Source organism: Tursiops truncatus, chromosome 6, assembly GCF_011762595.2.
Source record: "Tursiops truncatus isolate mTurTru1 chromosome 6, mTurTru1.mat.Y, whole genome shotgun sequence".
NCBI classification, from domain to species: Eukaryota; Metazoa; Chordata; class Mammalia; order Artiodactyla; family Delphinidae; genus Tursiops; species Tursiops truncatus.
Window position 1 is genome coordinate 60,632,164 of NC_047039.1, and position 25,512 is coordinate 60,657,675.

At 36.1% G+C, this 25,512-nt stretch overlaps 1 protein-coding gene across 3 annotated transcripts; it reads right to left on the reverse strand.

Moving 5' to 3' along the window:
- Positions 1-909: 909 nt before the first annotated feature.
- On the reverse strand, positions 910-25,463 carry CDC37L1 (cell division cycle 37 like 1, HSP90 cochaperone). Of its 3 annotated transcripts, XM_073806156.1 has the most exons (8): positions 25,220-25,462; positions 19,630-19,911; positions 16,646-16,739; positions 9,661-9,776; positions 9,178-9,300; positions 5,283-5,447; positions 5,026-5,097; positions 910-1,510 (listed from the first exon to the last, which is right to left on the reverse strand). In XM_073806156.1, exons 1-7 carry the CDS (start codon positions 25,349-25,351, stop codon positions 5,038-5,040), a joined length of 972 nt encoding a protein of 323 aa, XP_073662257.1. In that variant the 5' UTR covers positions 25,352-25,462; the 3' UTR covers positions 910-1,510; positions 5,026-5,037. The 3 variants fall into 3 exon arrangements, with proteins under 3 accessions (XP_073662257.1, XP_004323357.1, XP_019790349.1); XM_004323309.4 differs by lacking the exon at positions 5,026-5,097 and having other exon boundaries at positions 25,220-25,460; XM_019934790.2 differs by lacking the exons at positions 5,026-5,097; positions 5,283-5,447 and having other exon boundaries at positions 25,220-25,463.
- Positions 25,464-25,512: the final 49 nt, after the last annotated feature.

A 25,512-nucleotide genomic window follows, 5' to 3' on the forward strand; every position in this document is an offset into this window, starting at 1 on the left:
TAGATTCAATAATTCCAGTCCATTTCTATGGGTACTAAGTGCCTTATCACCTCAGATTAGTTAAAACAAGGTGCAAATGAGGCCAAGATAACAGGTCTGATCACCATGTGGGTCCCTTGGCGTTACCTGGCTTCTCAAATTGAGACGCGTAGTCCAAATCCCATTTAGTCATCTTCTAAATGTTTGCTACTAGTCTCAATGGGACTGAGCCAAAGACTACATTGGTTTCAAATCAAAGCTCATGTTCCTATAAGTCAGAAGGTTAATCCTCAAATAATAAGGACAGAATAATTAACATTGTCATCTCATTCCAAATAAAATGAATAATCAAATATCCTGGCATATTTAAAGTGAATTATATAGGAAGTAGTAAAGCTCAGAAGCATTCCATGGTAACTGAGCTAAAGAGAGGAATGACAAATGTAGTAAAAGCCATCATTACCAGTAAGGATCACCAAATTCTTAGAAATATGTAGTTAGCTCCAAAAGATTTCTCTTGCCTTTTTAAAAAAGTCTTTGGGCCATATCAGAGTAAAACAAACAATAACCAAAATTTTAAAAATCAGATTATTTTTCCCTATTTGTTCTTACAGGCCATTAGTATTCTTTTAAAACTTGCTCCCTGAGAGATCCCAGACTATGTCAAATAAAGAAATTAAGAGTATTAGCTTTATCACTTTTTATATCACTATATAACCCTAATATTAAAATGTCAACAGGGTAAAATCAACTACTAAGGAATATAGTTCTGAGAATACTTGGGGATAAACTTAGTATCTATATAAAATTGATATTATAGTCAAGGATTTAACTGATGGTGCCGAAAAAACAAATGTAATATTATTTTAAGGAGAAATATTTTGTTTTAATTTGTACCACCCCGCTTACTTAGTAAAGTAGATTATCAACTACTGATTTATTGCTTTTAATATGATGAAACACCAGATTTGACAGCTAAATTAGCAATAGGATACAAGTACATTTTTATCTTTAATCATTTTTGTAGAGTAGGACGTGTACATATCCATATAAAAAGACTGTAGCAGATGCCTCCTAGAATCAACCAGTTCTTGTAAACATTGCATTTGTGCAGATTTTCATACTTTGATTCCAAAATTGAGAACAATAAGATTAAAGGCAAATTTAGTAGCTAAAAAAACCAAAATAATGTCCAGTTTGACTTCTTGCAACATGTGGTACCACTCCTCTCTTCAGAAAAAACAAAAAAACAAAAAAACCTAGCAGCACATGAAAAAAATTTTACAAAACGTTTCAGTACTCTTTGTTTTCCCTCCCATCAAAAACCGAACAAAAATAAAGTGCAGCACCCATAAAAGTGTCAAGAAAATAGCCAAGTTCTTCCTTTCTTGTAACAAAATAGCACTTGGCTTCAGCAGTCTTAACCAAATTATACAGTGTCCATCATTTTGGGTTCATCATCATCTTTATGTACCACTGAGTTTAAACTGCAGAGAGCTGTATTGATAGAATACTGAAGATAATCTGGATTCTGAAAAGAAAAAAGAATGAATGAATGATAATCAGTTTTATGCCAGTATATGCAGTTGCATATTCAGTTTTGCATTCTCTATTTCTCTGCAGTATAGCAGAACAGGAAAAAAGAGGGACTTTGAAGTCAGACTTGGGTTGAAACCCAAGAAGATAAAGAAAAAAATTAAATAGATTATTACCACTTAATCCAAAGAGATGTGATAAAGAGAGAATGATGTATGTGAAAAATAGAAATGTAATAAACACTACCTTTTTCCTCTGTTTAACAAAACTCTATAATTTTAATTATTTAATCATATAAGACTATATCTTCCATATGATTATATGTACATAGCTACTGATAATTTAAAAGATAAACATGGCTTTAAGCCAGCAATGTATTATATGTATTACGAAGATTACTAATTATAACAGTAAATACTAAAATTACAAAAACACTTGAATAAGGAAAAAATATATTTACTAAGTAAATATTATAGCTATCTTCAGAGTCTATTTTGGTTTCTCAAAGGTTAAAACAAACCCAAGTGAGAAATTGTTAATCTTTTGAAAGGTACTTAGACTCGTATTTAAAAAGTTGAAAACAAAAGAACAGTTTAATTTAGGTTTTGTTTATTTTTTAAACAGCAGAACTCAAAAACATTCTAATTTGTTCATTTCTAAAACTAGGAACAGAAAACTTTATTCAATAAATGCAAAAATAAACCCATTATTATTACAGCATCATGAATAGAGACCTAAGCCCTTAAGACCTAGGACTTTAGGAAATTCTTCCCCAAGAATTCAGTTTTATCAGTTGTTCTGAATATCTGCTCATACTTAGAGTTTTATTATGTATCACCTACTTTCATCTGTTTATCTTATTTAATAAACATCAATGAGGAAAACAGTCCACACAGGGCATAGATATCTTAAACCTCCCCATACCAAAGGGAGGCAGGGTTTTCAAAAGGTCTCCTTAATAAAGTACAATACTTTGTGATTCTTCTATTGTAAAAATCAAAAAGTAAGCCAGAAGTTAGCTGGATTATTCTCAATCAGGTTTTTATGAAGGAAGTGGCACAAATAACTGACTGAGGTCTGGAACACTAAAATAACTTTGGACCTCAGTTCTAACCCTGCCTCTTCCACTTAGTATAATGCCATCCTCAAAGAGAAAATAATTCATCAAAATTTAATAACATTAAAAGCTAGTATACAGGATAAGCCTAAGGTAACTGTTACTTATATCTCTGTCCAAGAGGCCTTGGTTTAGTTCTCTCAAAGCTAATGATAATGGTATTTGGCTTATTTCACGAGACTGCTGTCAATTAAAAAAAGATTAAAAGCTAAAGTGTTATCCAAATTTAAGTTTTATAAAAAATTATTAATAATCTTGTTACATTATCCCATTCTCCAAAGAAACAGAGTGCTAAGATCTTTTCTGACCATCCAGGCCCAATTCCAAAGGCCTTCAGAACAGAGCTTACAATTACTCTCTATTAAGACTAGGCTCCAGATTTTCATGGAGAATTTTGAGTATTAGAACTGGCTAAAGAGATTCTCTAGAATTCATCTACCCACCTCCTTAAGAACTGAAGACATCATCATGAGGAGACTTAAAAAAACAAAAAGCAATCAATATACCTAACCTAATGTACACTTAAATTCCACTGATTACCCTATATTCTCATCTAATAACATACTCAAAACATTTCTTGTCCCAGAGACCAGTTCCTCCCAAGAGCACACAACTGAGTGTCTTGTCCTATTTCTAGCATATGATTCAACAATATTCTATGATGTAGGTCAGTGGTCCCCAACCTTTTTGGCACCAGGGACCGGTTTTGTGAAAGACAATTTTTCCACTGGCCCGGGGTAGGGGTGGGGGGATGGTTCAGGCGGTAATACAAGCAACGGGGAGCAGCAGATGAAGCTTCGCTTGCCCGCCGCTCACCTCCTGCTGTGCGGCCCGGTTCCTAACAGGCCACGGACCGGTACCAGTCAACGGCCCGGGAGTTGAGGACCCCTGATGTAGGAGAATGAATGAGCAATGGAGTAGAACAGAAATCCAGGATTAGCATATTAGCTCCATCACTTACTGTATTGACTTCAGGTAGATTACTTAACCTCCAGGAGGTTCAGTTTATTCATCCATAAAATGAATGAAAATGTGTCACAGCATTTTTGAGAAGATTAAATGAGACACCATGTAAAAGTGTTTTGCAATTTATAAACTGATATAATAAAAATGGGATGTTATTGTTATGGTTAAGCTCTTCTTCCAAATCTCTCAGTTGACAACTTAGTCCCTCAGGTTGTCTCTCATCTTATCCTATCTATCATCTTATCCTTCTCTCAAATAACAGTGTTTCTGTGGATCTAGCTGAAATCTTATCTTTTCCCTCTTACGTTTAGAATCAACAACATCCTTCAAAAGTCTTTTCCTCTGCATTCATTATGTAACACCTTAGTTTTAGGAGGTTTATATGTTGAACTTACAGAGACTTAGTCATAAAATTCCTTTGGAAAGACTGCGTCCCTATGGGCTATTTCTCACAGAACTGAAGAGAAAATTTTCATTTTATTTAAACAGCATTAAGAGGTAATGTGTAGGACAAATTGAGAGAGAATATTGCTTACATGTCTAACTAAGGGTTAACATTACTAATTATTTAAAAATCGGACCTTAATTATTTCTATCCTTGAAAATAATATTTTTGGCTGAGTTGAATGTGATCAATTGCTTTCCTTAAATTGTCCCTTTGGCCTACAATACATATAACCAGAATAGTGAAATTATAGATACATAAGGTCAAGATATTGAAAATCTCAATTTCTACCACTCTGAGCACAGGCTCCGGACACGTAGGCTCAGCGGCCATGGCTCACGGGCCCAGCCGCTCCACGGCATGTGGGATCTTCCCGAACCGGGGCACAAACCGGCGGACTCTCAGCCACTGCACCACCAGGGAAGCCCCACACTGCCTTTTGAGTGAGACTTCCCTTTCACTGTGTAGGCAACAGGCTAAACTGGCTAAAGCTGTTCCTAAAATCTTAGGGCCTGAAAATGAGAAATGAGAGATGACTGGTTCAATTTAAATGCTACTAGAACCAAAATGGGCAGTAACTTTTAATAACTTAAAACAGTAATCCTAAGTAGAATCAGGCAGACCTGTGGTCCAACCTCCTCTTTGACATAAATTCTTCACACTAGTGACATGGTTTTAGCTTATTCTAATAGCAGATTTCCAAGGGGCTCAAAGAGTTGGCCAATATTACCATAAAGAACAGCTTAGCATAAGTTACATTAATTTGTAGTAAAATGTTACATCTGGTAGGCAACACCAACATTCAAAAAGATAATACTACTAAACTCATGCAACAGATCATCTTGGTTGCTACTTGGACATATGCTTTGAAGCTAATTCATCTCAATAAATCTTAACAGTATAGTTCTACTTAGAATGGAGATGTTCCTCAGGAGCCATCTTGAGAAGTTTATGATTGAGATGATCAATAGGTAACACTTGCCCTTAAGAATGCTTAGGTGGTCCTCATCCCTTCTGTATTTAAAGGAGTGGAATTTGGTATCTCTCTAAATACCTAAGAGATGAACAAGATTTAATGCTAAAACATGGCATGAGATGAAACTCAGAGTTATCTTTTGAGGCAAGAATATTTAAAATGACCACACATATATAATGTATAAGAAGAAAGAGAAGTTCAAAAGAACAAAAATTATGTAAACTAATACATTTATAAAATAAATATTTACTTTTCCAACTTACCTGTGGTAAGGATTCTAATAAACCTATAGATCCAACACCAGAATGGGGAACATTATTCTGAACTGTCATAGGTTGGAAACTTGGTGATTGAGAATAAAGTCTTACTCTTGACTTGAAAGCTTCAAGTTCATTTTTGAATGCTTCAAAATAACCTTCTTCCTCTGCCTAGAAAACACAAAAAATAAAGACTGTGTTTTTCAAGACTTCCAGACCAGAGTAAACTCTAGCAAGCATATATTAGGCCTGAAGTGGAAGAAGTAAAGATGAGGTGAATAGTTTCAACGTAGAAACCACCAAGATCTCTGTCAGATTTCTGAAAACTGCCTGTTTCATATGAATATTAAAGATTGGTTTGTTCCATTTCCCTCTGCTTCAGCAAAATAAAACAAACTAATAAGAAACAACCCGTCTTTACACATACACACTAATAAAATGAAAGAAGGTAGGCTTCCTCTGTATTTCTCTTGATTTATCTATATTCTTGACAGGATCCAAAATAGTCCTCATTTAACCTCTCATTTTCTCCTCTCCTCTTCCCACTGCCAAGCAACAGCCAAGGGATATTCTTTAAACCTTCTAATTCTCTACCAATTAATGAGGGAACACTATTATTGTTATTAGTAATTCTCTGACCCTAAAATCCCTATTTGTAAAAGCCATGAAAGCCAATTAAACTCAACATTCAACTTCGTTATGAAAATACCTTAGTGTTTTAGTTAAGGAAGTACCTTCTTTTCAAGATTATGGAAAGAAAAAAGTACGATGAGTTATGTTGAGGGAAGGGAATTCTCTCCCAAGGTGTATATAATATAAAGCAAAATTCTTAACGCAAAACATCCTTTTGGCAGTAGCCTCCAATTATAAACGTTTCCTTTGCAGATTAAAAAATGACACAGAGCACATCCTACACAATAGATCACAGAATTTAAGTTCAAGTGGTGGAAGAGATTTTGTCGAAGTCTCATTCCTGAATATCAATGGGCCCATTCGTCTGCAGTGCGATTTTTTTCTTTAATGTAGTTTACGTTGTGTAACTGGATTAAAACCTATGGATTAGTTACTAGCATCAATATCTATACAAATAATGCAGACAATGTTCTGTGCTGCCATTCTGTCTTTTTAAGAATTTAGGAATCATTTCTTTAATTATATTATAGCATTTCACTTTAGTCAATATATGGTACTCGTGTGGACACATGCAATGTTAGCCTTCATATCCAAAAGTAGTCCTTCTGAAATGGTTATGTAGCAAACCATTAAAGGAATCAAGTGACACAACTGCTGACCTTACTTCATGCCTAAGGCCTAGGGATTTAGATCTAGAGAGACTTGATTGATTTTTGTTTTATTAAGCAACCTATGGGTCACTTGCTCAGTTTCTCTATGTTAATTTTCTCGTTTGTAAAAAAGAAATAAAAATCCTTATAAAATGTTATGAGGATTTAATGAGTTAATCCATGTAAAGTGCCTAGAATAATACCTGGCACAAAGCAAGCACCTCATGAAAGTTATTCCTTAATTTAAAAGAAATTATTAAGAGCACAATGTTAAGATCTAAGACTGCATAGCTGTTCAGTTCTATTTTGTCAAAGTAAATTTCAAGGATACATATAGTTTGACTATGTTCCATTATCTTACTAAGCACTAGTTCAAACATATCCATTAATGTAAGATGAAAAAAGAAAGTATGATTTTTTTTTTTTTAATGCCTATGTGTCAAGTGAAAATTTAGAATAGTCATCAGAAGCCTAACTAAAATACCAACTCAATCGTTTACTCATTAAGGGCTTCCCTGGTAGTGTAGTGGTTAAGAATCTGCCAGCCAATGCAAGGGACACGGGTTCGAGCCCTGGTCTGGGAAGATCCCACATGCCGTGGAGCAACTAAGCCTGGGTGCCACAACTACTGAGCCTGCGTGCTGCAGTTACTGAAGCCTGTGCACCTAGAGCCTGTACTCTGCAACAAGAGAAGCCACCGCAATGAGAAGCCCGCGCACCACAACGAAGAGTAGCCCCTGCTCACTGCGACTAGAGAAAGCCCGCGCACAGCGACAAAGACCCAACACAGCCAAAAATAAATAAATAAATAAGTTTATTTTTTTAAAAAATTGTTTACTCATTAAAACTACTGTCTTGGGAAAATTTTGTATTTTAACAGTAGAAGTAGAAGGTAGGACTGCTGCCACACTACTTTTTTTTATTTTAAAAACACAATGTTTTTCTCTATAAAAGGAAATATGTTGACTGTAGTATATGAAAAAGAAAATGGAAATCACTTATACTTCTACGACGCAGGTATAATCAAAATTAAACTTTCGGTATATTTCCTTCTAACTTCTAATTGTGTATGCTAAAATGTATCATATATGCAAAAAAGAGCATGTAAAATATTTACGTACAATTTATTGGGCAAAAATCCCACTATGTACCCACAAAAATTAGGAAATAAATCATTACTAGTATCTTAGAGATGAGTTTCAAAGAGCATTCCATCTCTCTCTGAGGTTACCATTATTGTAACTTGTCCTAATCACTCCTTTGCCTCTTCAGTTTTACTGCTTAAAATTTATGTATCATCAACAATATATTTAGTTCTGCTTGTTTTTGAACTTTATAAAAAATATAAAATTAAAAAAATGATACCAGATATATCATTCTAAGACTTGGTTTTTTTTTGCTTTCTTGTCTTTTTATCCATGCCAATGCTGATTAGTATATTACCAAATGAATATACCACAATTTATTCATTCTACTGTTAACAGACATTTGGGTTGTTCCCAGACTTTTTGCTATTATGAACAATTCTATTAAGCACATACATGAGTGTCTCTAGGGCAGCAGTTCTCAAACTTTATAGTCAAAGGACTCCCTCATACTCTTGAAAATTATTGAGGAACCTAAAGAGTTCCTGTTTATGCGGGCTATATCTATCAATACTTATGTGTTAGAAATTAAAACTGAGGAATTAAATATATATTAACTGAAATATAATAACAAACTCATTACATGTTAACATTTATAACATACTTTTTTTAAAAAAAACTATTTTCAAAACAAACAATTTAGTGAGAAGTCTGGCTTAACAGAAGATAGCTGTATTCACACATCTGCTTCTGTATCAATCTATGCTGTACACTGATGAAAGAATGAGAGTGAAAATGGCAAATAACATCTTAGTATTATTATGAAAATAGTTTTGACTCAGGACTAATGGAAAGGGTCTTGAAAACCCTCAAGTGTCCCTGGACCACATTTTTCTCTAGGGTATATACCTTGGAGAATTTCTCGCTGTAAGCACTTGTCTTGTTCAACTTTACAAGGAAATTTTCCAAAGAGGTTATACCAATTTATACTCCTAGAGTCAGTGCATGTGAATTCTTATTGCTCTACTTCTTGTACAACTTTTAAATTATAGTAATAATTTAAATTAGTAAATTTAGTGAGTGTGAAATGTTATTTAATCTTTCTAGACATACCTATTTTTCTTTAATATAGCTGACTTCATCCTGTATATATAAACATGTATCACTTCTTTTGACTTTATAGCAAAGCATTTTCTCAGGTTAAAAACTTTTCATAAATATAATTTTGATGGCTGCATAATATTCTGTGTACTACAGATTTTTTTTTAACCATTCCTCTAATTTTCCTGAATACATACATTCATGTGAATGGCTCTCAATTTCACATACATGCTGTATAGTATAGCTTCTTATATAGCTCCTTTAAATCTATATTAGCATGAAAACAACAATATAATTTTTCTTTTCCTTATAAAATCTACAGAATTTAGCCTGTGGCATCCTGGTTGGATGGCTTCCATTGATGTGTATGGACAAAAGAGGTCTCAGCTAAAACCTAGCCTTCCCATTTAACAATACCAAATAGCTACTTACTTTGGCTTTCTGGAAAAATAAGCGAAAACATCCTCTTGGATCCACATTACAGTTTTTGGCCATTTCCATAATAAACTGCATTACAACTGCTTGATGTGCTATTTGTTCCATCAGAGCCCCTTTCTGAAAGTAACATTAAAATTATAAGAAATATATTTAATATTGTGATTACTATTTGGATTTTTAAAATATGATTTTTAAATAGGTTAAAAAAGAAAAAGGTTTATAGTATCAATACATGGGAACAAGAGAGGTGAGGGGGCAGGCAGGCAGGGAAAGCACATTGGAAACAAGTTTCCCTATGCTAACTGAAATAACTAAAAAAAATTCCAACAGTAAGCTCAAGTAGATGTGAAAACAAAACAAAATTATAATTTCATTTAATGACCTTCCTACTTTCATTTAAAGTAACGGAAAAAACAAAAGAAAAAAGTAAATCAGAATTCCACTAATGTTCCCAGAAATTCAAGTTTCACATGATACCTGTTCAGCTTCTAGATGAAAACACCATAAAATAAGATATTTAGCCGTTTCTTCACATACAAGGTATGGATGGTCAGACAAAAATCTCTGACTATCATCCCATCGACTTAACATACCTGTAAAAAAAAGAATTAAACCATGAATGTCAAATACTTTCCTCTTGTAAGCAAAGAAATGGTATTTTAAAATGATTCTCTTTAAAGACAACTCACATTACCATAGCAGTATGTTATGGTAAAAGAGCAAATGAAGAGCAATAAGAAAGCAATACCCAGCATATTGGAAATAGCTTTCAAATTCATAGCAAACTTTATTTCAAATAATGTCAGGCTAAAGTAGGGTGATTGGTTTAAAGCCGTAAGTTCTACATCTGGGGAATGCCCGAAGTCCCAGGCAAATAGAGACTCCTGGTCATTCTAGGCTAAAGTAAGTACAGATAATTTCAGGAGATTCAATATTATTTATTCAGAGAATACAAATTTTTCTGTTAGAAAGATGCATAAGAAAGCAAAACCTCAAGAAACTACACTGAGCAAACAAAGACTTAATAGAAGATTCAGAAAAACTACATTTCTTCTAATTTATTAAAATATGTCTAAGATAATATGGTAAAATGTCAACAGCATGGGAAACCAATCCAGTAAGTGTTGTAATAGTAAATATACTCTAACCATTTTAGTGATGTTAACCATTTAGTCATGATGACTGTTTATACATAGAAAACAAAATCTTTTTAAAATTAGTTAAGCATATTTGAAAATAGCTGCCATTTTGCTTCAGAATACCAAACCTGTCCAAATACTACTAAACGTGTACTGTCATCTTTACCCAAATTAGTTAAGAAATTTGGTCAAAAAGTTGATACCACCCAAGTAATTAACGGAACCAGCAAAGTGTTGAGCTTTATTTAGACTCGTCCAACCAAGAAAGTTACTGAGTCATCATGGAAATTTTATAAGGCTATCTCAATAGTCTGGCAATAAATCTTTCCTCTAGACACAAAATGAACTTCTGAAGTTCCACATCAGAACACAAGTAAAAACAAAACTGAGGACAAATGTCTTTCTGAGAAATACACAGCAACACATGGAAATTAAATAAAAATAATGATTTTTTTTCCTCATTTAAAAAATTGGAAAAAAGCATTTTAGCATTTTCTCATAAAGAGTTTTACAAGCTTTAGAGAGTTACTTCCCCAACACTTTGGATACAGTGACTAGGTCATTTTAAATTTTGAGAAACAATGATTATTTAAGTTACTTTAAACTACTTCTCAAATTATATAAAGAATCTAATTAATAATTTCTGTGGTCAGAGCTGAAGAAAGCATAATTCTATTTCTTATACCTGAAGCCATAAAATAAATCCTATAAAGCAATTTTGCCTTAGCTTTGTTAAACTTCTGAAGAGGGAATATTTTTAACTCTATCAACCATTCAGAGAGATCACTGCTTCTCCGTTTACTTCTCCATGGGCAGCATTGTGACTTACTCAGGCACCAAATTCCTACCCATTCTGGTTTCTTTTGCAGGAAAGATATATACGAAAGGGTTAGTGACACTTGTAGGGGCCGTGAAGAAGGGTGTCACTAAACGTTAAAGGTTTTAAACTACTTAATAACTGAGACAAAATTAACACTTGAGGATGACCATAGCTTTTCTTTATCTGAAAAATAATTGTCAATACTTGATTTCAAAAATGCATACTAAATTATTATGAAATTGAGAAGTTACATTACAGGTAGTCCATTAAGACCTCTGTGGGAAGAGTGTGGAATTTTATGAACAAAATATATCAAGAGAATCAATGGCTTAGTGGAACAGAACATACCAGAAAGTACACATATTACTTTGGAATTTATAAAGAAACTTAAAATCAAATGGAGAGTAACACAATCTAACATGATGACTCTAGGACTAAACTGCCTAGGTTCAAGTATTGGCCTTACCACACCTTGGGCAAGTTCTATTATACCTCTATGCCTACGTTTCCCCATGTGTAAAAGAGGGCTAAAAACAGCAAATAACTCATAGGATTTTTGTGAGGACTAAAGGAGTTAATACATATAAAGCACTTAAAACAGTACCTGACAGAAAGTAAACACCTGATAAATACTAGGTATTATTAACACAATATGAACAATTCATTCATTCATTCATCCATCAAATATTAAGGTAATCCTTTTTTTTTTTTTTTTTTTTTGCGGTACGCGGGCCTCTCACTGTTGTGGCCTCTCCTGTTGCGGAGCACAGGCTCCAGACGCGCAGGCTCAGTGGCCATGGCTCACGTGCCTAGCTGCTCCACAGCATGTGGGATCTTCCCGGACCGGGGCACAAACCCGTGTCCCCTGCATCGGCAGGCAGACTCTCAACCACCGCGCCACCAGAGAAGCCCTAAGCTAATCTTTTGGTTAAGGATAATCTAGTCATTTAAACTAGCCAACCAACTTCTCTGAATGCTTGAAAAACCTTACTTTGACAAATTAAAATATTTTAATTATGTATCTTCACCCATATATTTTTTTCTGGTGAATGTCTAAATCCCAATCCACCCTTTAGCTCTCAATATTCCATCTGATTCCTAAAATGGTCCCCAAATACACTTCATTATTTATTTCCCTTTCCTTTTTTCATTATACTGATAGAATGATAAGATTTCAATCCTTTGAATTATACTAAGTATCTTAATTTGTCAATATACCAAAAACCTCCCAACTAGGTTGTGAACTTCTTAATGAATGATATATGACCTATTTTTCAATATATCCTGAGCTCCAGATCTCCTGTATTCCCAATCACCTACCACCAGACAGCTACTTCTACCTACATGCCTGCACATAAACTCATCTTATTTGAAAATGAACCCATTCTTCTCTCCCTGCCCATCTACATTGCTTCCTAGGTTCCATGTCACCCAATCAGGTATTTCAGAGATTCTTCTGACATTTCCATTCCTCCCACATCAAACTTATCACTAAGTCCTGTGGTTATGCTATTGCAATCTGTTAATATGGTGAATCACATTAATGAGTCTTCTAATGTTAAGCCATCCTTGAATTCTTAGGATAAACTCTTTAAAAATATTTCTTTCTCAGATTATAAAAATAAAGTATATTCATTGTGAAGAATTCGAAAAATCCAGAAAATAAAAACCACCTGCAATGCTTACAAGAGGTAATCAATGTTAACATTCTGATGTATTTTTCCCTCTGGCTTATTTTTTAATGACTTTTAGAGAAACAAAATTAGAATCATATCATACATATTAATTTCCTACTCATTTCACTTCACATTCTAAGAGTACTTTTATTAAATGTTTTTCAAAAATAGGATACTGATGTGTTTTTGAAAAGCAATATGTAAGTGATTACATTGAAGAGACTGAATATCCACCTACAGCACAACTGATTCTAACATAGTATCTATGCAAATATTTACAGCTTTTAACAAAATCTCCAGTGGCAACATCCCACACAGATTCAAAAAAATGCTGAATCACAGCTAACTTCGGTTGGAAGTGAACAGATGATGTGCCATGAAAAACTGTGTTAGATCACCAAAAATCAGCTCTGATCATCATAAAGACAGTGATGTCAAAGATGCATATGACTTTGAAGAAAACTGTTCTGTGAAGTTTAAAAGAAAACAGACTTTATTTCTAAATTGGTATTTTATATTTATAAAACATGAATTAACTAAATTAATAAGTAAACATAAATATGGGGGAAAAAATCAGTACTTCACAATATTCCATGACATGGTTGTACCATTAATCATTAGATGGTAAATTCCATCTAATTACAAGGGGTAATAAAAGCAATATAAGAAAGACAGTCAAAAAATATCAAAAGATACCATAAGGGAAACTTAGGAGGAAGTCTGAAGAATATACATACGCATGAGACCACAAAGTAGTACAGTGTCAAGCCTTTGCAGCCCTTCACAACCTCCCATGTTCTAGGCCCATGTCTTCCAAGAGTCTGGAATGCAAACCAAGTTTGGAAAGCCTCCAGCTAGAAGCTCTAATCACAGCTGCTATTCCAAATGCGTTTACTTCAAAGGATTATATGAATGTAGTCATTATTCTGACAAATGCCTTTTTTTCCTCTATTACAACAAGCACACAACTCCAGAAACATCTGCTTCCACCCAGGTGGGACAATTATTAAACTTTCACTGTCTTGCCTCAGGTCTCTCCATCAACTCTGCGCCATAATTTAGTCCCCAGAGACTTTGACTATCTCATCATCCCACATGACTGCAAACTGGTCTACTGCACTCTGATGGAACTTGGTGAGCAAGAAGGAGCAGGTATCCCATTTGTCTCGGTATGATACAAACAAACATGCCAGAAAGTGGGAAATAAAAACACAGGAAAATTTTGGGAGCCTACTTACTACCTTAGTAACATTTCTGGGGATCCAATGGGCTGTGGCAAGTAGGATATCTTGCCCAAAGCGAAAAGTCAAGTGTATTTCCACTAAGAAACAGGCACAATGTGAATCTGGGAATGGCTGTCAGGTCTGGTTGGCTTTGAAGACAGTAAGGCTCTGGTTAGTATTAAAGGATGAGACATGGAAGCCCACTCATGCAATGGCAAAACAACTGTTTATTAGTCACATATTTCCACAGCCATCTGATTGTTTGTACAATATTTTATAAACTAAGGAGTCATGGTGGTATATTTGAGATTATGCAGAGATTCAACAGCATGGGATCTCTTCATCAAGGGTATTCCAGGTTAGCCACTGAATACCTAATTTACCAGTAGCAGAAACCAGTGCTGAAACCTCAATATTGAAGAGGCCAGCCAACCATCAAGCTGGAAGGACCAGCCAACCATCAAGTAATAGGTTGATAATCTTGGTCCCGTTTCATTTTGGAGGGACCAGTGGTTCCTCACTTGAACAAGACCATTTGAGATCTGGTATTGCCCTCCCTCTTTGCCATGCTTCTACCAGTAATGCATCTGTGGTCTTACTAAATGAGTTGTTCCCCATACCATATTTCTTGACCCCAAAACTCAATTTACAGCAAAAGAAATGAAGACAACAGGCTCACGAAATTCACTGGTCTTATGAACATTACTACACAGAAGCAGTAGGTTTTATAGGATAGTGAAATGTTTTATTGAAGACCCACATAATTATAGTGCCAGGTGGGTTACTACACCTAGTGAGGTAGGGATATTTTCCCAAATAAAATTCTTTCTGACCACAGCACTCAGTTTATAGCAAAAGTGAGGGAACTATTTTACATGCACTAGGTTTCCCATGGCTCCAAAGCAACTGGCCTACAGAATGCGAGCTGTGTGAAAGCACCTTGAGGGATGCTATTCTACCAGATGCATCATGCTCTGAAAGAGTAATCAGTACATGGTACTCCTTTTCCTACAGAACGCGCAGGCCTGGGAAATAAGGGCTGTAGGTGGGAGCTGCAACTCACATTATCACAACTAAGATGCATTTACAAAATTTTTGCTTTTTATTCTTATAATTCAGGGGTCCGCTTATTTAAAGATTTTAACATCTACCCAAGGGATGACTGTATATCCATTTTTTCTATTATAAATAATACTGGAATGATAATATTTGCAAAAATAAACTTCGCTTACTTCTTCAGACACTATTCTTGAATTAAACAGAATACGTAACTTATTTCACTTTTTAAAAATAAAAAGTATGAGGGCTTCCCTGGTGGTGCAGTGGTTAAGAATCTGCCTGCCAATGCAGGGGACACAGGTTCATGCCCTAGTCCGGGAAGATCCCACATGCCACGGAGCAACTAAGCCCATGTACCACAACTACTGAACCTGTGCTCTAGAGCCCGCGAGCCACAACTACTGAAGACCGTGCGCCTAGAGCCCATGCTCCTCAACAAGAGAAGCCACTGCAACGAGAAGCCTGCACACCACAACGAAGAGTAGCCCCCGCTCGCCACAACTAGAGAAAGCCCGCACGCAGCAACGAAGACCCAACATAGCCAAAAATAAATAAATTTATTTAAAAATAAAAAGTATGAGAAAAATGAATAAATTTTATGAATAAACTTTATGAAATAATTCTATGAATAAACTGCAAAAAAAGGAAAAAAATCTAAAGTAGTATCCGTTATACTGACATAAGGATGAATGAAATTCTAAATACTTTGGGAGAGAAACACCAATAGGAAAAAGGTCTCAAAATGTCATTTAAATAGCTTATTAACATACTCCAAATAAAAACTATGTTTACTAAATTGACACATATATACTTCCCAGTAGCATTTTCACTCCAGCAGTATTGTCACTGCTTATAATTCTTAGAACATAGCATACTGTTTCCCGACTCTGCCTTTGGACATGCTGTTGCCTTGCCTCCCTTATCTACATGGAGAACTCTTACACGTTCCTTATAATCTAACTCAGACGTTTCTCCTCTGGGAAGCTTTCACTAAAATCAACCCCCATCCCACTGCTTTTCCCCAACAGAGAAAACTATTTTTCAGTTCTTTGTATATGTATTTCTATTACTTACTATTTATTATAAATTATATTCTATTACTTATTATTTATCTGAATAACAGTTGAAGGATCTACATAAATTGTATAGCATCATATCCAAAACCTGAAAAAAATGAATGCTAATCTTACAACCATAAAATAATCAGATACAAAGGAAGCAAAGATGAAAAAAGACAAAAGCAAAGACTAGTTGGGAAATGGAAAGAATCTAGGTAGTAAAAAAGACCATGTTTTAGAGGGTAGGATTATATAATAATAGATTGAATTTTGCTTTTCTTCACAATTCAGTTTACTCTGTCACTCTATTTTTTTACGACCAAAAAAAAGTCTAAAACAAGAGCTATACAACTGTGCCAGAAGCAGCTATGCAACTGGAGTTTGTCACTCGTCTTCTTTTTGGTCCCCATTTTATAAATCCACCTTTTGTACACATATTTATGATACCAAACATTACAAAAGAAGGAAACTCAAGTAGTAGACTTACCAAAATGTCTGATTTTCTGCTCATGTTTCTGCATAAATGATTTTGATTTATCTTCATCTTCTGTTTCTTTTCTTTTATCCTGATTAATAAAACTCTAAGGAAAAAATTTTGAAGTTAAAATCAGATTTTATATTTTAATTGGATTTTCTTTCTCACTTATTGAATGCCTAGCAATCCTTCGCATACACACTATAAAAAGGTGATGTAGTAAACTCATATTACATCATTAAATTCATCTGTAAAACTCTGTTAAAAATTAAAATTTTCTTGGGCTTCCCTGGTGGCGCAGTGGTTGAGAGTCCGCCTGCCAATGCAGGGGACACGGGTTCGTGCCCCGGTCTGGGAAGATCCCACATGCCGCGAAGCGGCTGGGCCCGTGAGCCATGGCCGCTGAGCCTGCGCATCTGGAGCCTGTGCTCCGCAGCGGGAGAAGCCACAACAGTGAGAGGCCCACGTACCGCAAAAAAAAAAAAAATTAAAATTTTCTTGGAATGAAGTTTCATTAGTCTTATTTAAAGTGATATATATGTAGAAAATTATACAATTATTTTAGAAATCAACAGAGAAAAACAAATGAATTAACTCTTCTGTAAAACTGAATTTCCCTATCAAAGGCAGGTATAGAAAGATCCTTTACATGCATAATTTATGTTTTGCATTATTCATTTCCATCAAATATTTGCAGCTCTACTGTCATCTTTGGAGTTCTTGCTGGAAACAAACTCAGAAATTCAAAGCATATAGAGTATAGTTACAACAAAATTTTTGATAAGACATAAACCTAAAACAGACCTTTGCTGTAAACTTTTTTTAGGAGAGGCTAAACAGTTCGATTCTGAAATCAAGTACAAATTTCTATTAAGGAAGTGCTTCTTTTCAGTTAAATAAGTCATAAAACAGACGAAGATGAAGTTTTTATCTGGCCAGAAAAACTGGCAGAACAATTTCTTAGAACATTATGTGACCACGTTTAAACCTTGAGATCATCACTGCCAAAAATGAAAATTGAAAACTAGCTCTCTGACAGTTTACAATCAGGAAACACACAAGTTTACATATTTCAAAATAAAAGCATTTTTTTCTTTATATATTCTCCATCTAGACCAGCACTGTCCAATAGAAATATAATCCAAGCCAGAAATGTAATTTAAAGTTTCCTATCAGCCACATTAAAAAGCAAAAGAAACAGATGAAATTAATAACATATCTATTTAACCCAACATATCCAACATATTATCATTTCAACATGTAAGCAACACAAAAAAATTATTAATGGAATATTTTACTTTTTTTGATACTAAGCCATCGGAATCTGGCGTGTATTTTACACTTACAGCACATCTCAATTCGGACTAGCCACATTTCAAGTGCTCAATGGCACATGTGGCTAGTGGCTATCAAGTTGGACAGCGCAGACCTAGACCAGTCCTCTCAAGTCTCAAGCTCCCAGACAAAATCAATGTACGATTTTGAGGAAATGACTGGAACATAAAGAGAGTCCTAATTAATTTGTGGTATAAATGTAAGCTATGTTAGAATCCAACTTTAAAAAAAAACAATTAAAAGAAGAGACAAAAATATTTTCTTTGTGACCACTGTGTTAACAGAAGAGACATTAATTTTATAAACAAAGAAACATTGTTTTGACAATTCCCTCTGGAATAAAAAAACTATTTTAAATAGTTTTGGGGTATAAATGCAAACCAGAAATAAAGTAATACTTAAGATGACACATCCCTTAGAACAACATATACAGAGACAGCGAGTCATTCAGTGAAAGAATTATTCTGTTGAGGGGAAAGAAAAATATATAAATTAGTACAATCACAGAAAAAGTCTAGAAAGATATGACTCATTGTTAACAGTGGTCATCTCTGGGAAATGGAAATGAAGGAAGCCTTTCAATTCTACTTTACAGGTTTACGTTTTTGTTTTTTACAAGAAGCATGTTGTACTCTTACAATTTATCTCCATTAAAGAAAGAAGTACTGATAGGGCTAGTGGTACTAGACATTTACCTGTGTGTATTACTTATTGCTGTAGCAGGACCAGAGCTAGTCCAGGGGAAGGAAATTAAAGGTGCTTCGGGGGGAGTGCTGAGAGTGGAATGCCAGAGCAGAAACAAGTAGTGTTACACACTACGTGTAGAGAATAATGACAGTTAAAGATAAACTGAATGCGGACTTAGACAAGAATGAGCAGTCCATACCTAAGTCTTGAGAGTTAAGTTTAGTACAAATAGAAAGAGTACTACTTTAGACATTAGATGAAAATGACTTTATTTCATTGCCCACTTCTTTTTCAGATACAAAAGTCAAAGAATAAGGCCTATATACGTAATCCAGTGAGAAACAGAAGACCGCTCTTAATAAACTAACTTGGCAAAAGTATTTTACTACTCCTTTCAGCAATAATGCTTGTAACACTAAGACCAGATTACTGTCTGAGGTTTACTAAATACATACTGGTAAATAACAGTGAGAGACTTTGTTTTATTTGATAAAACCAGTAACTATACATTAGTGTTACAAAATTGAAAGCAAGCTGATAAGCATAGCAACATCAGAAAGCACTGGTAACATCTGAACTTTACCACATACCAGACCCCATGCTATCTACTTTTAAGATGTTACCTTATTTAGTTTTCATACCCACTCTTTATAGTTGATGAAACTGAGCCTTAGAGAAGTGACTTGCCCAAGGTCAAAAGCCAGCCTGTGAAAAGTTGAGATTTGAGGCAGTCTGACTCCAGAACCCATGCTTATATTCAGTGTGCTATGCTGTAGCCATATAATTGGATTAAGGACTACCCACATTAGACACTACTGGGGATAACACATTTCTGTAACAATCACTTTTCCTAAACTGTCAACACTGAATACTGTTTATAAGATTCTGTTGCTTTGTTAACAGATATGCACAACTGGTTTGTACAAACACTTCAGTCTTTCCTTCTTTCATTATGGTCCAATAAAAGAGAGTACCTTATTAAAAACATCCTTGCTAATGGCATCCATGTTCCACAGACACATTCTCTCTCTTTGTACTAGAGCCTCTTCTTTCTGCCGCCATTCTTCTTCCCGTTGCCTCAGTTCTGATACTGCTGTTTGTGCTTTGGCATGTTCCTGATCCAAGGACTCAGAGTTATGCAGTGCTAAGCTACCAAGTTTCTGCTGAGCTTCAGCGAGATTCCATTTGCACGCCACAGAGCTCTTCACAAACTCTTTCTGCTTTTGGCAAGCCATTTCAATTCCATGGCTATATATCTGTATTAAAAAACAAAACAAAACAGTATTTTTAAGAAATGAAGAAGGCAACAGAACAGGTATGTTTATGTAGCACAGTTCAAATTTCTATTAGTCACGGATTTCTGTACAATGTTTTTGGTACACAGGTATTCAGCCTTCTGTGTTTGCAGTTAAGAGTTTTATATTATAGACCTTGTTTCATCAACTAGACTCTAAGCTTCGTTGTTAATTTGTGCCTCTCCCCTGACAACTAACAGCAACAAAAAGCCTGGCAACTAGCACAGTGTCCTGCATACAGCGGGACCTCAACAAACATTTGATTTATAGTCTTCATAATCCTGAAACAGAATAATGAGAACAAAAGCTTAAATCTAGTTCATCATCTTATCACTCAACATGGTGAAAAGCAGACCTCTATAGAGCTTTGCTTTGCAAGTTCTTCACTCAAAGAACCTTTTATTTAGAAGTAATCACTTCTTGGTTTCTATTTTCTCTCTGTGTTATCCCAATCCTTGGTAATCTGAGTTGTTATTATTGGAAATTTCTATTTAAAACTGACTACATCAGATAGATAACCTTTAACTTAATCCTAATCAAAACAGACAAAGTTGTTTAAAAAAAAAAGTCACTGGTACACCCTGGTGACTCTGTTTTTTTTTTTAACATCTTTACTGAAGTATAATTGCTTTACAATGGTGTGTTAGTTTCTGCTTTATAACAAAGTGAATCAGTTATACATATACATATGTCCCCACATCTCTTCCCTCTTGCGTCTCCCTCCCTCCCACCCCTCCAGGTGGTCACAAAGCACTGAGCTGATCTCCCTGTGCTATGCAGCTGCTTCCCACTAGCTATCTATTTTACGTTTGGTAGTGTATATATGTCCATGCCACTCTCTCACTTTGTCCCAGCTTACCCTTCCCCCTTCCCGTAACCTCAAGTCCATTCTCTAGTAGGTCTGTGTCTTTATTCCCATCTTGCCCCTAGGTTCTTCATGACCATTTTTTTTTTTTAGGATTCCATATATATGTGTTAGCATATGGTATTTGTTTTTCTCTTTCTGACTTACTTCACTCTGTATGACAGATTCTAGGTCCATCTACCTCACTACAAATAACTCAATTTCATTTCTTTTTATGGCTGAGTAATATTCCATTGTATATATGTGCCACATCTTCTTTATCCATTCATCTGCTGATGGACACTTAGGTTGCTTCCATGTCCTGGCTATTGTAAATAAAGCTGCAATGAACATTTTGGTATATGACTCTTTTTGAATTATGGTTTTCTCAGGGTATACGCCCAGTAGTGGGATTGCTGGGTCGTATGGTAGTTCTATTTTTAGTTTTTTAAGGAACCTCCATACTGTTCTCCATAGTGGCTGTATCAATTTACATTCCCACCAACAGTGCAAGAGGGTTCCCTTTTCTCCACACCCTCTCCAGCATTTACTGTTTGTAGATTTTTTGATGATGGCCATTCTGACCGGTGTGAGATGATATCTCACTGTAGTTTTGATTTGCATTTCTCTAATGATTAATGATGTTGAGCATTCTTTCATGTGTTTGTTGGCAATCTGTATATCTTCTTTGGAGAAATGTCTATTTAGGTCTTCTGTCCATTTTTGGATTGGGTTGTTTTTTTTTTGATATTGAGCTACATGAGCGGCTTGTAAATTTTGGAGATTAATCCTTTGTCAGTTGCTTCATTTGCAAATATTTTCTCCCATTCTGAGGGTTGTCTTTTCGTCTTGTTTATGGTTTCCTTTGCTGTGCAAAAGCTTCTAAGTTTTGTTAGGTGGTGACTCTGTTCTACTAAGAATCAACAGTAATTAGTTTTAACATTTATTTTAAAAATTTTTTTAAATAAACTTATTTTATTTATTTATTTTTGGCTGCACTGGGTCTTCGTTGCTGCGTGCAGTCTTTCTCTAGTTGCGGCAAGCGGGGGCTACTCTTCGTTGTGGTGCGCGGGCTTCTCATCACGGTGGCTCCTCTTATTGTAGAGCACGGGTTCTGGGTACACGGGATTCAGTAGTTGTGGCACACGGGCTTAGGTGCTCCGCGGCATGTGGGATCTTCCCAGACCAGGGATCGAACCTGTGTCCCCTGCACTGGCAGGTGGATTCTTAACCACTGTGCCACCAGGGAAGCCCACTTTTAACGTTTGTTGAACCACCACGTGTAAAGCATCGTGACGGATGTTTAATTCCTTATATTCCTCAGTTCTATCAAACACATTCTTTATGATTTCTTAGCCAAAATGTAGATCAATTTCAAACTAGGTATTCAGAATAATTTTACTCCAATCTATTCCCTTATCTGCATCACTATTCAAGCCCTGTAATTTCACACTTTAATTATATAAATATACTCTTTCTCATTTCAAGCCATTCTCTACTCTTCTAGACTTGGAGTGATTTCTCCAAGAAACAAATATGATAATTTTACTGATTCTTAGAGTCTTGGGATAAAGCGCAAACTCTGTGGCATGGCATGGTCCCTCATGATCTCACTTCCTATTATCTCTCTAGACTCAGTCCTAGTCACTCTTCTACTTGTTTGCTTATTGTTTGCTTACATCCCCTTCCCACCCCTCCACCCCATTCAATGTGACAACTCCCCCATCCCTAAACCTCCTATCTCCATCCCAGATTCCAGCATTATGTCCCTTCCCTCTTACCCTGTCCCTCTCCACCCAAGTTATGCATATTTCTACAGTGGTGTTTTCACACAATACTGTGCTTATTTGTTTAACTATCAGCTTCTTGAGGGGCTAGAATGCAATAAATCTTAGATGAATAAACGACTCGACCTCTTGGAATAGACTACTGGTGGTTAGGAATTCTAAGACAAGTAGCATGCAAGGCTTCTTTTTTAGCTAAGTCTTCAGGCAAACTTAGATTTCTATTGGAGGGAATGTGGACACTTGCTATTCAGATGTTTTACTTGTTTAGCAGGTTTGGAGCCCAGATACCACTTGGTCCTAACCAACCAAGTAAGGTATTTATTTTTACTTTTTGCTACCTTAGAATAGGGTTAAGAATAACTGCAGACTAGCTATGCTTAAAAAGGGACTAGGAAGAGGAGAAAAATGAAGCTATATAATTTATTTTGTAAGAAAAGACAAAGAAGTACTAAGAAAGGTAAGGACAAATGGAAATATCTTGCATTGTCAAATTATGCGGGAGCAAATTCTCAAATCACCTCTCAAATCAAACACAGAAATCTTATTTCTAAATTCTAAAAATGATTTATGTTTATATCCTTCTGCACAGACTACACAGACTATGTTTGGGCATTTGAGTAAACTATCCAACATGTATTGAGATGATTGATTATATTTTAATAAACAAAGATTTGAAAAAAGAACTGTTAGCATTAAGGTCTACTAATGTAACTTTACATAAAAAAAATTCCCAAACAGGATCTCTAAGTTCCAAACTGCATTTAACTGGATCTCAGAACTATATATCACACATGACATTAATATAGCTAGTTTCCCTATATTTGGTAAAATTACACCAAGGCTGTTTTTATAAAGATTATAAAATGTTTATAAACTGAATTAAATATTTTATTCTTTCCAAATATTCCAAAAGAAAAACTTAAGTTCTAAAACTTAAATCCAGCAAGACAAGTAAGTAGGTTTGTTATAAACACATGAACTAATTTAGGATTAGAAATCATTTTGCAAATCTTAGTACCATTCAAAGTTAGTTTCAGACAAATAAAATTTTACATTACATCACAGGATGGGCAGTACAGTAGGTGGGAAAAAACACTGTACTAGGTGTCAGAAGTGGATTCTAGTTTTAATTCTGCCACTGCTTAGCTACATGGCCTCAGGGAAATCACTTTTAATGTAGGATTTAAGCCTAATCATTTCTAAAATTCCTTTCAGCTAAATAAGCTTATAAATTAATATACAGCTATTTTTAAAATTCAGTTTCTCTTAGGTTACTCTTTAGATTCAACCACAATGCAGTGAAATTCTTGAGACCTTTCTATCCTCTCTATACTCCTTCAAAACTGACAATGGCAGCTGCTGTTCATTCTTTTTCTATCTCTGTAGCACATTCATTATGTGCTTATATAACACATTTTGTATATAAAGATGACACCAGTGATCCATAATTAGTGGGTGACTACCAACCTATCAACTCTCATTCTGTCCTCCTAAAAAAATGTCTTGTACTTTCCCAGTGACTGGCTGGCCGAAGTACAGTCTGTGGTTATGAAACAGCATTTTTCTCTGTGCAGCCAACCAACCCTGTCAGCTGGGCATAGGATCGATGACCCTACACTTATTGGCAAACAATTTAAATCACTCATTTTCATTAACAGCTAGCAAGATGAGTCTAGAGAAAAACAGTTTTAATTCAGTTAAGCCCTGGGGGATCCCATTTTGCAAGAAGCCTAGAAGGCAAATACCTATAATCCATTTCATTGAACCTATTAGTGTTTAGTCCGTGATCCTGAAATATACTTCGAAAACACTCAGGTTAGGAGAAAAACCGGGACAAGGTGATATGAGTACCTAAGCACTCCCTAAGATAGGACCAAGAAAATCCTAAGTGGCAGTATATCACACTTGGATAAGTTTCAGAGGAAAGAAGGCTGGGCTGAAAACCACAAGTAGCGGCAGGAATCTGAGGAAGAAGTCTGAAGGAAAAGGCAAACGTGTGCCTATATATTTTTACTGAAGAATCGTGTGAAGCAAAACTAAAATCAGAAACGTAAGGGGAAAATGGCCACGCGAATGGGCGAGATTTACGCCAGCATCAATAGCAAGGTTTACAGAATTTGCTCAGATGTCAAAAGTCAGTGAAATAAACTGGATCTCAAATCTTTATGTCAGGAGCTCAGTGAATTATTGAAACACAACCATTCACTGTTCCCATCAACTGTGCACAAATATTAGTGCCTTCAAAAGAATAAAGTGCTCGGATTAGAGCAGGCACAAGAGGACAAAGGGTCAATGTTATAGAGTGAGCTGTCCCAAATCTGGGTACCGTCAGAAGACGGGTGGAGGGGAGAAACTTCTTCCAAGGGTGAGGAATTAGCCAAGGTGAAAAGGTGTGCGTGGAGGTGAAGGTTGGGGCTATATGGCCAGACCCTCTTCGAAGACCTCAGTAGATGCTACAAAGTGATGGGATGGCTTCAGGCTCCCGACGCCCGAGGTTGGGGGTCGGGAGTCGGGGGCGGGAGAAGGGGGAGGTGGGGGCTCAGAACAGGGCACAGAAAAGGGTCGCAGAGACAGAGGGCTCAGGGGGCCTGGTGACGGCTCCTCTCCATCCCCCCGCAGAACACGGGCCCCTTCTCACCTGGGTGCCGCCTCCGGGCAGCTGCGGGTAGCGAGGAGAACCGGGGGACACGTCCAAGTCACTCTCTTCCTCAGCCTCACCTTCTGCCCGAGGGAGGCTCCAAGGTCCTGGCGGCGGCCACGGCTGCTCCATGTCCGGCTACCCCCGGCCCTACAATCCTCACTGCCAACAGACTTCCCGTGAGCGGAACCTACTGCGCGGAGCCAGCCGCCCCAGCCGGGGGGGCCGTTACCCAGAATCCCTCTGCCGGCGGCGACGCCGACGCACGCCCGGCGCCAGCCTGTGCCGCGCCA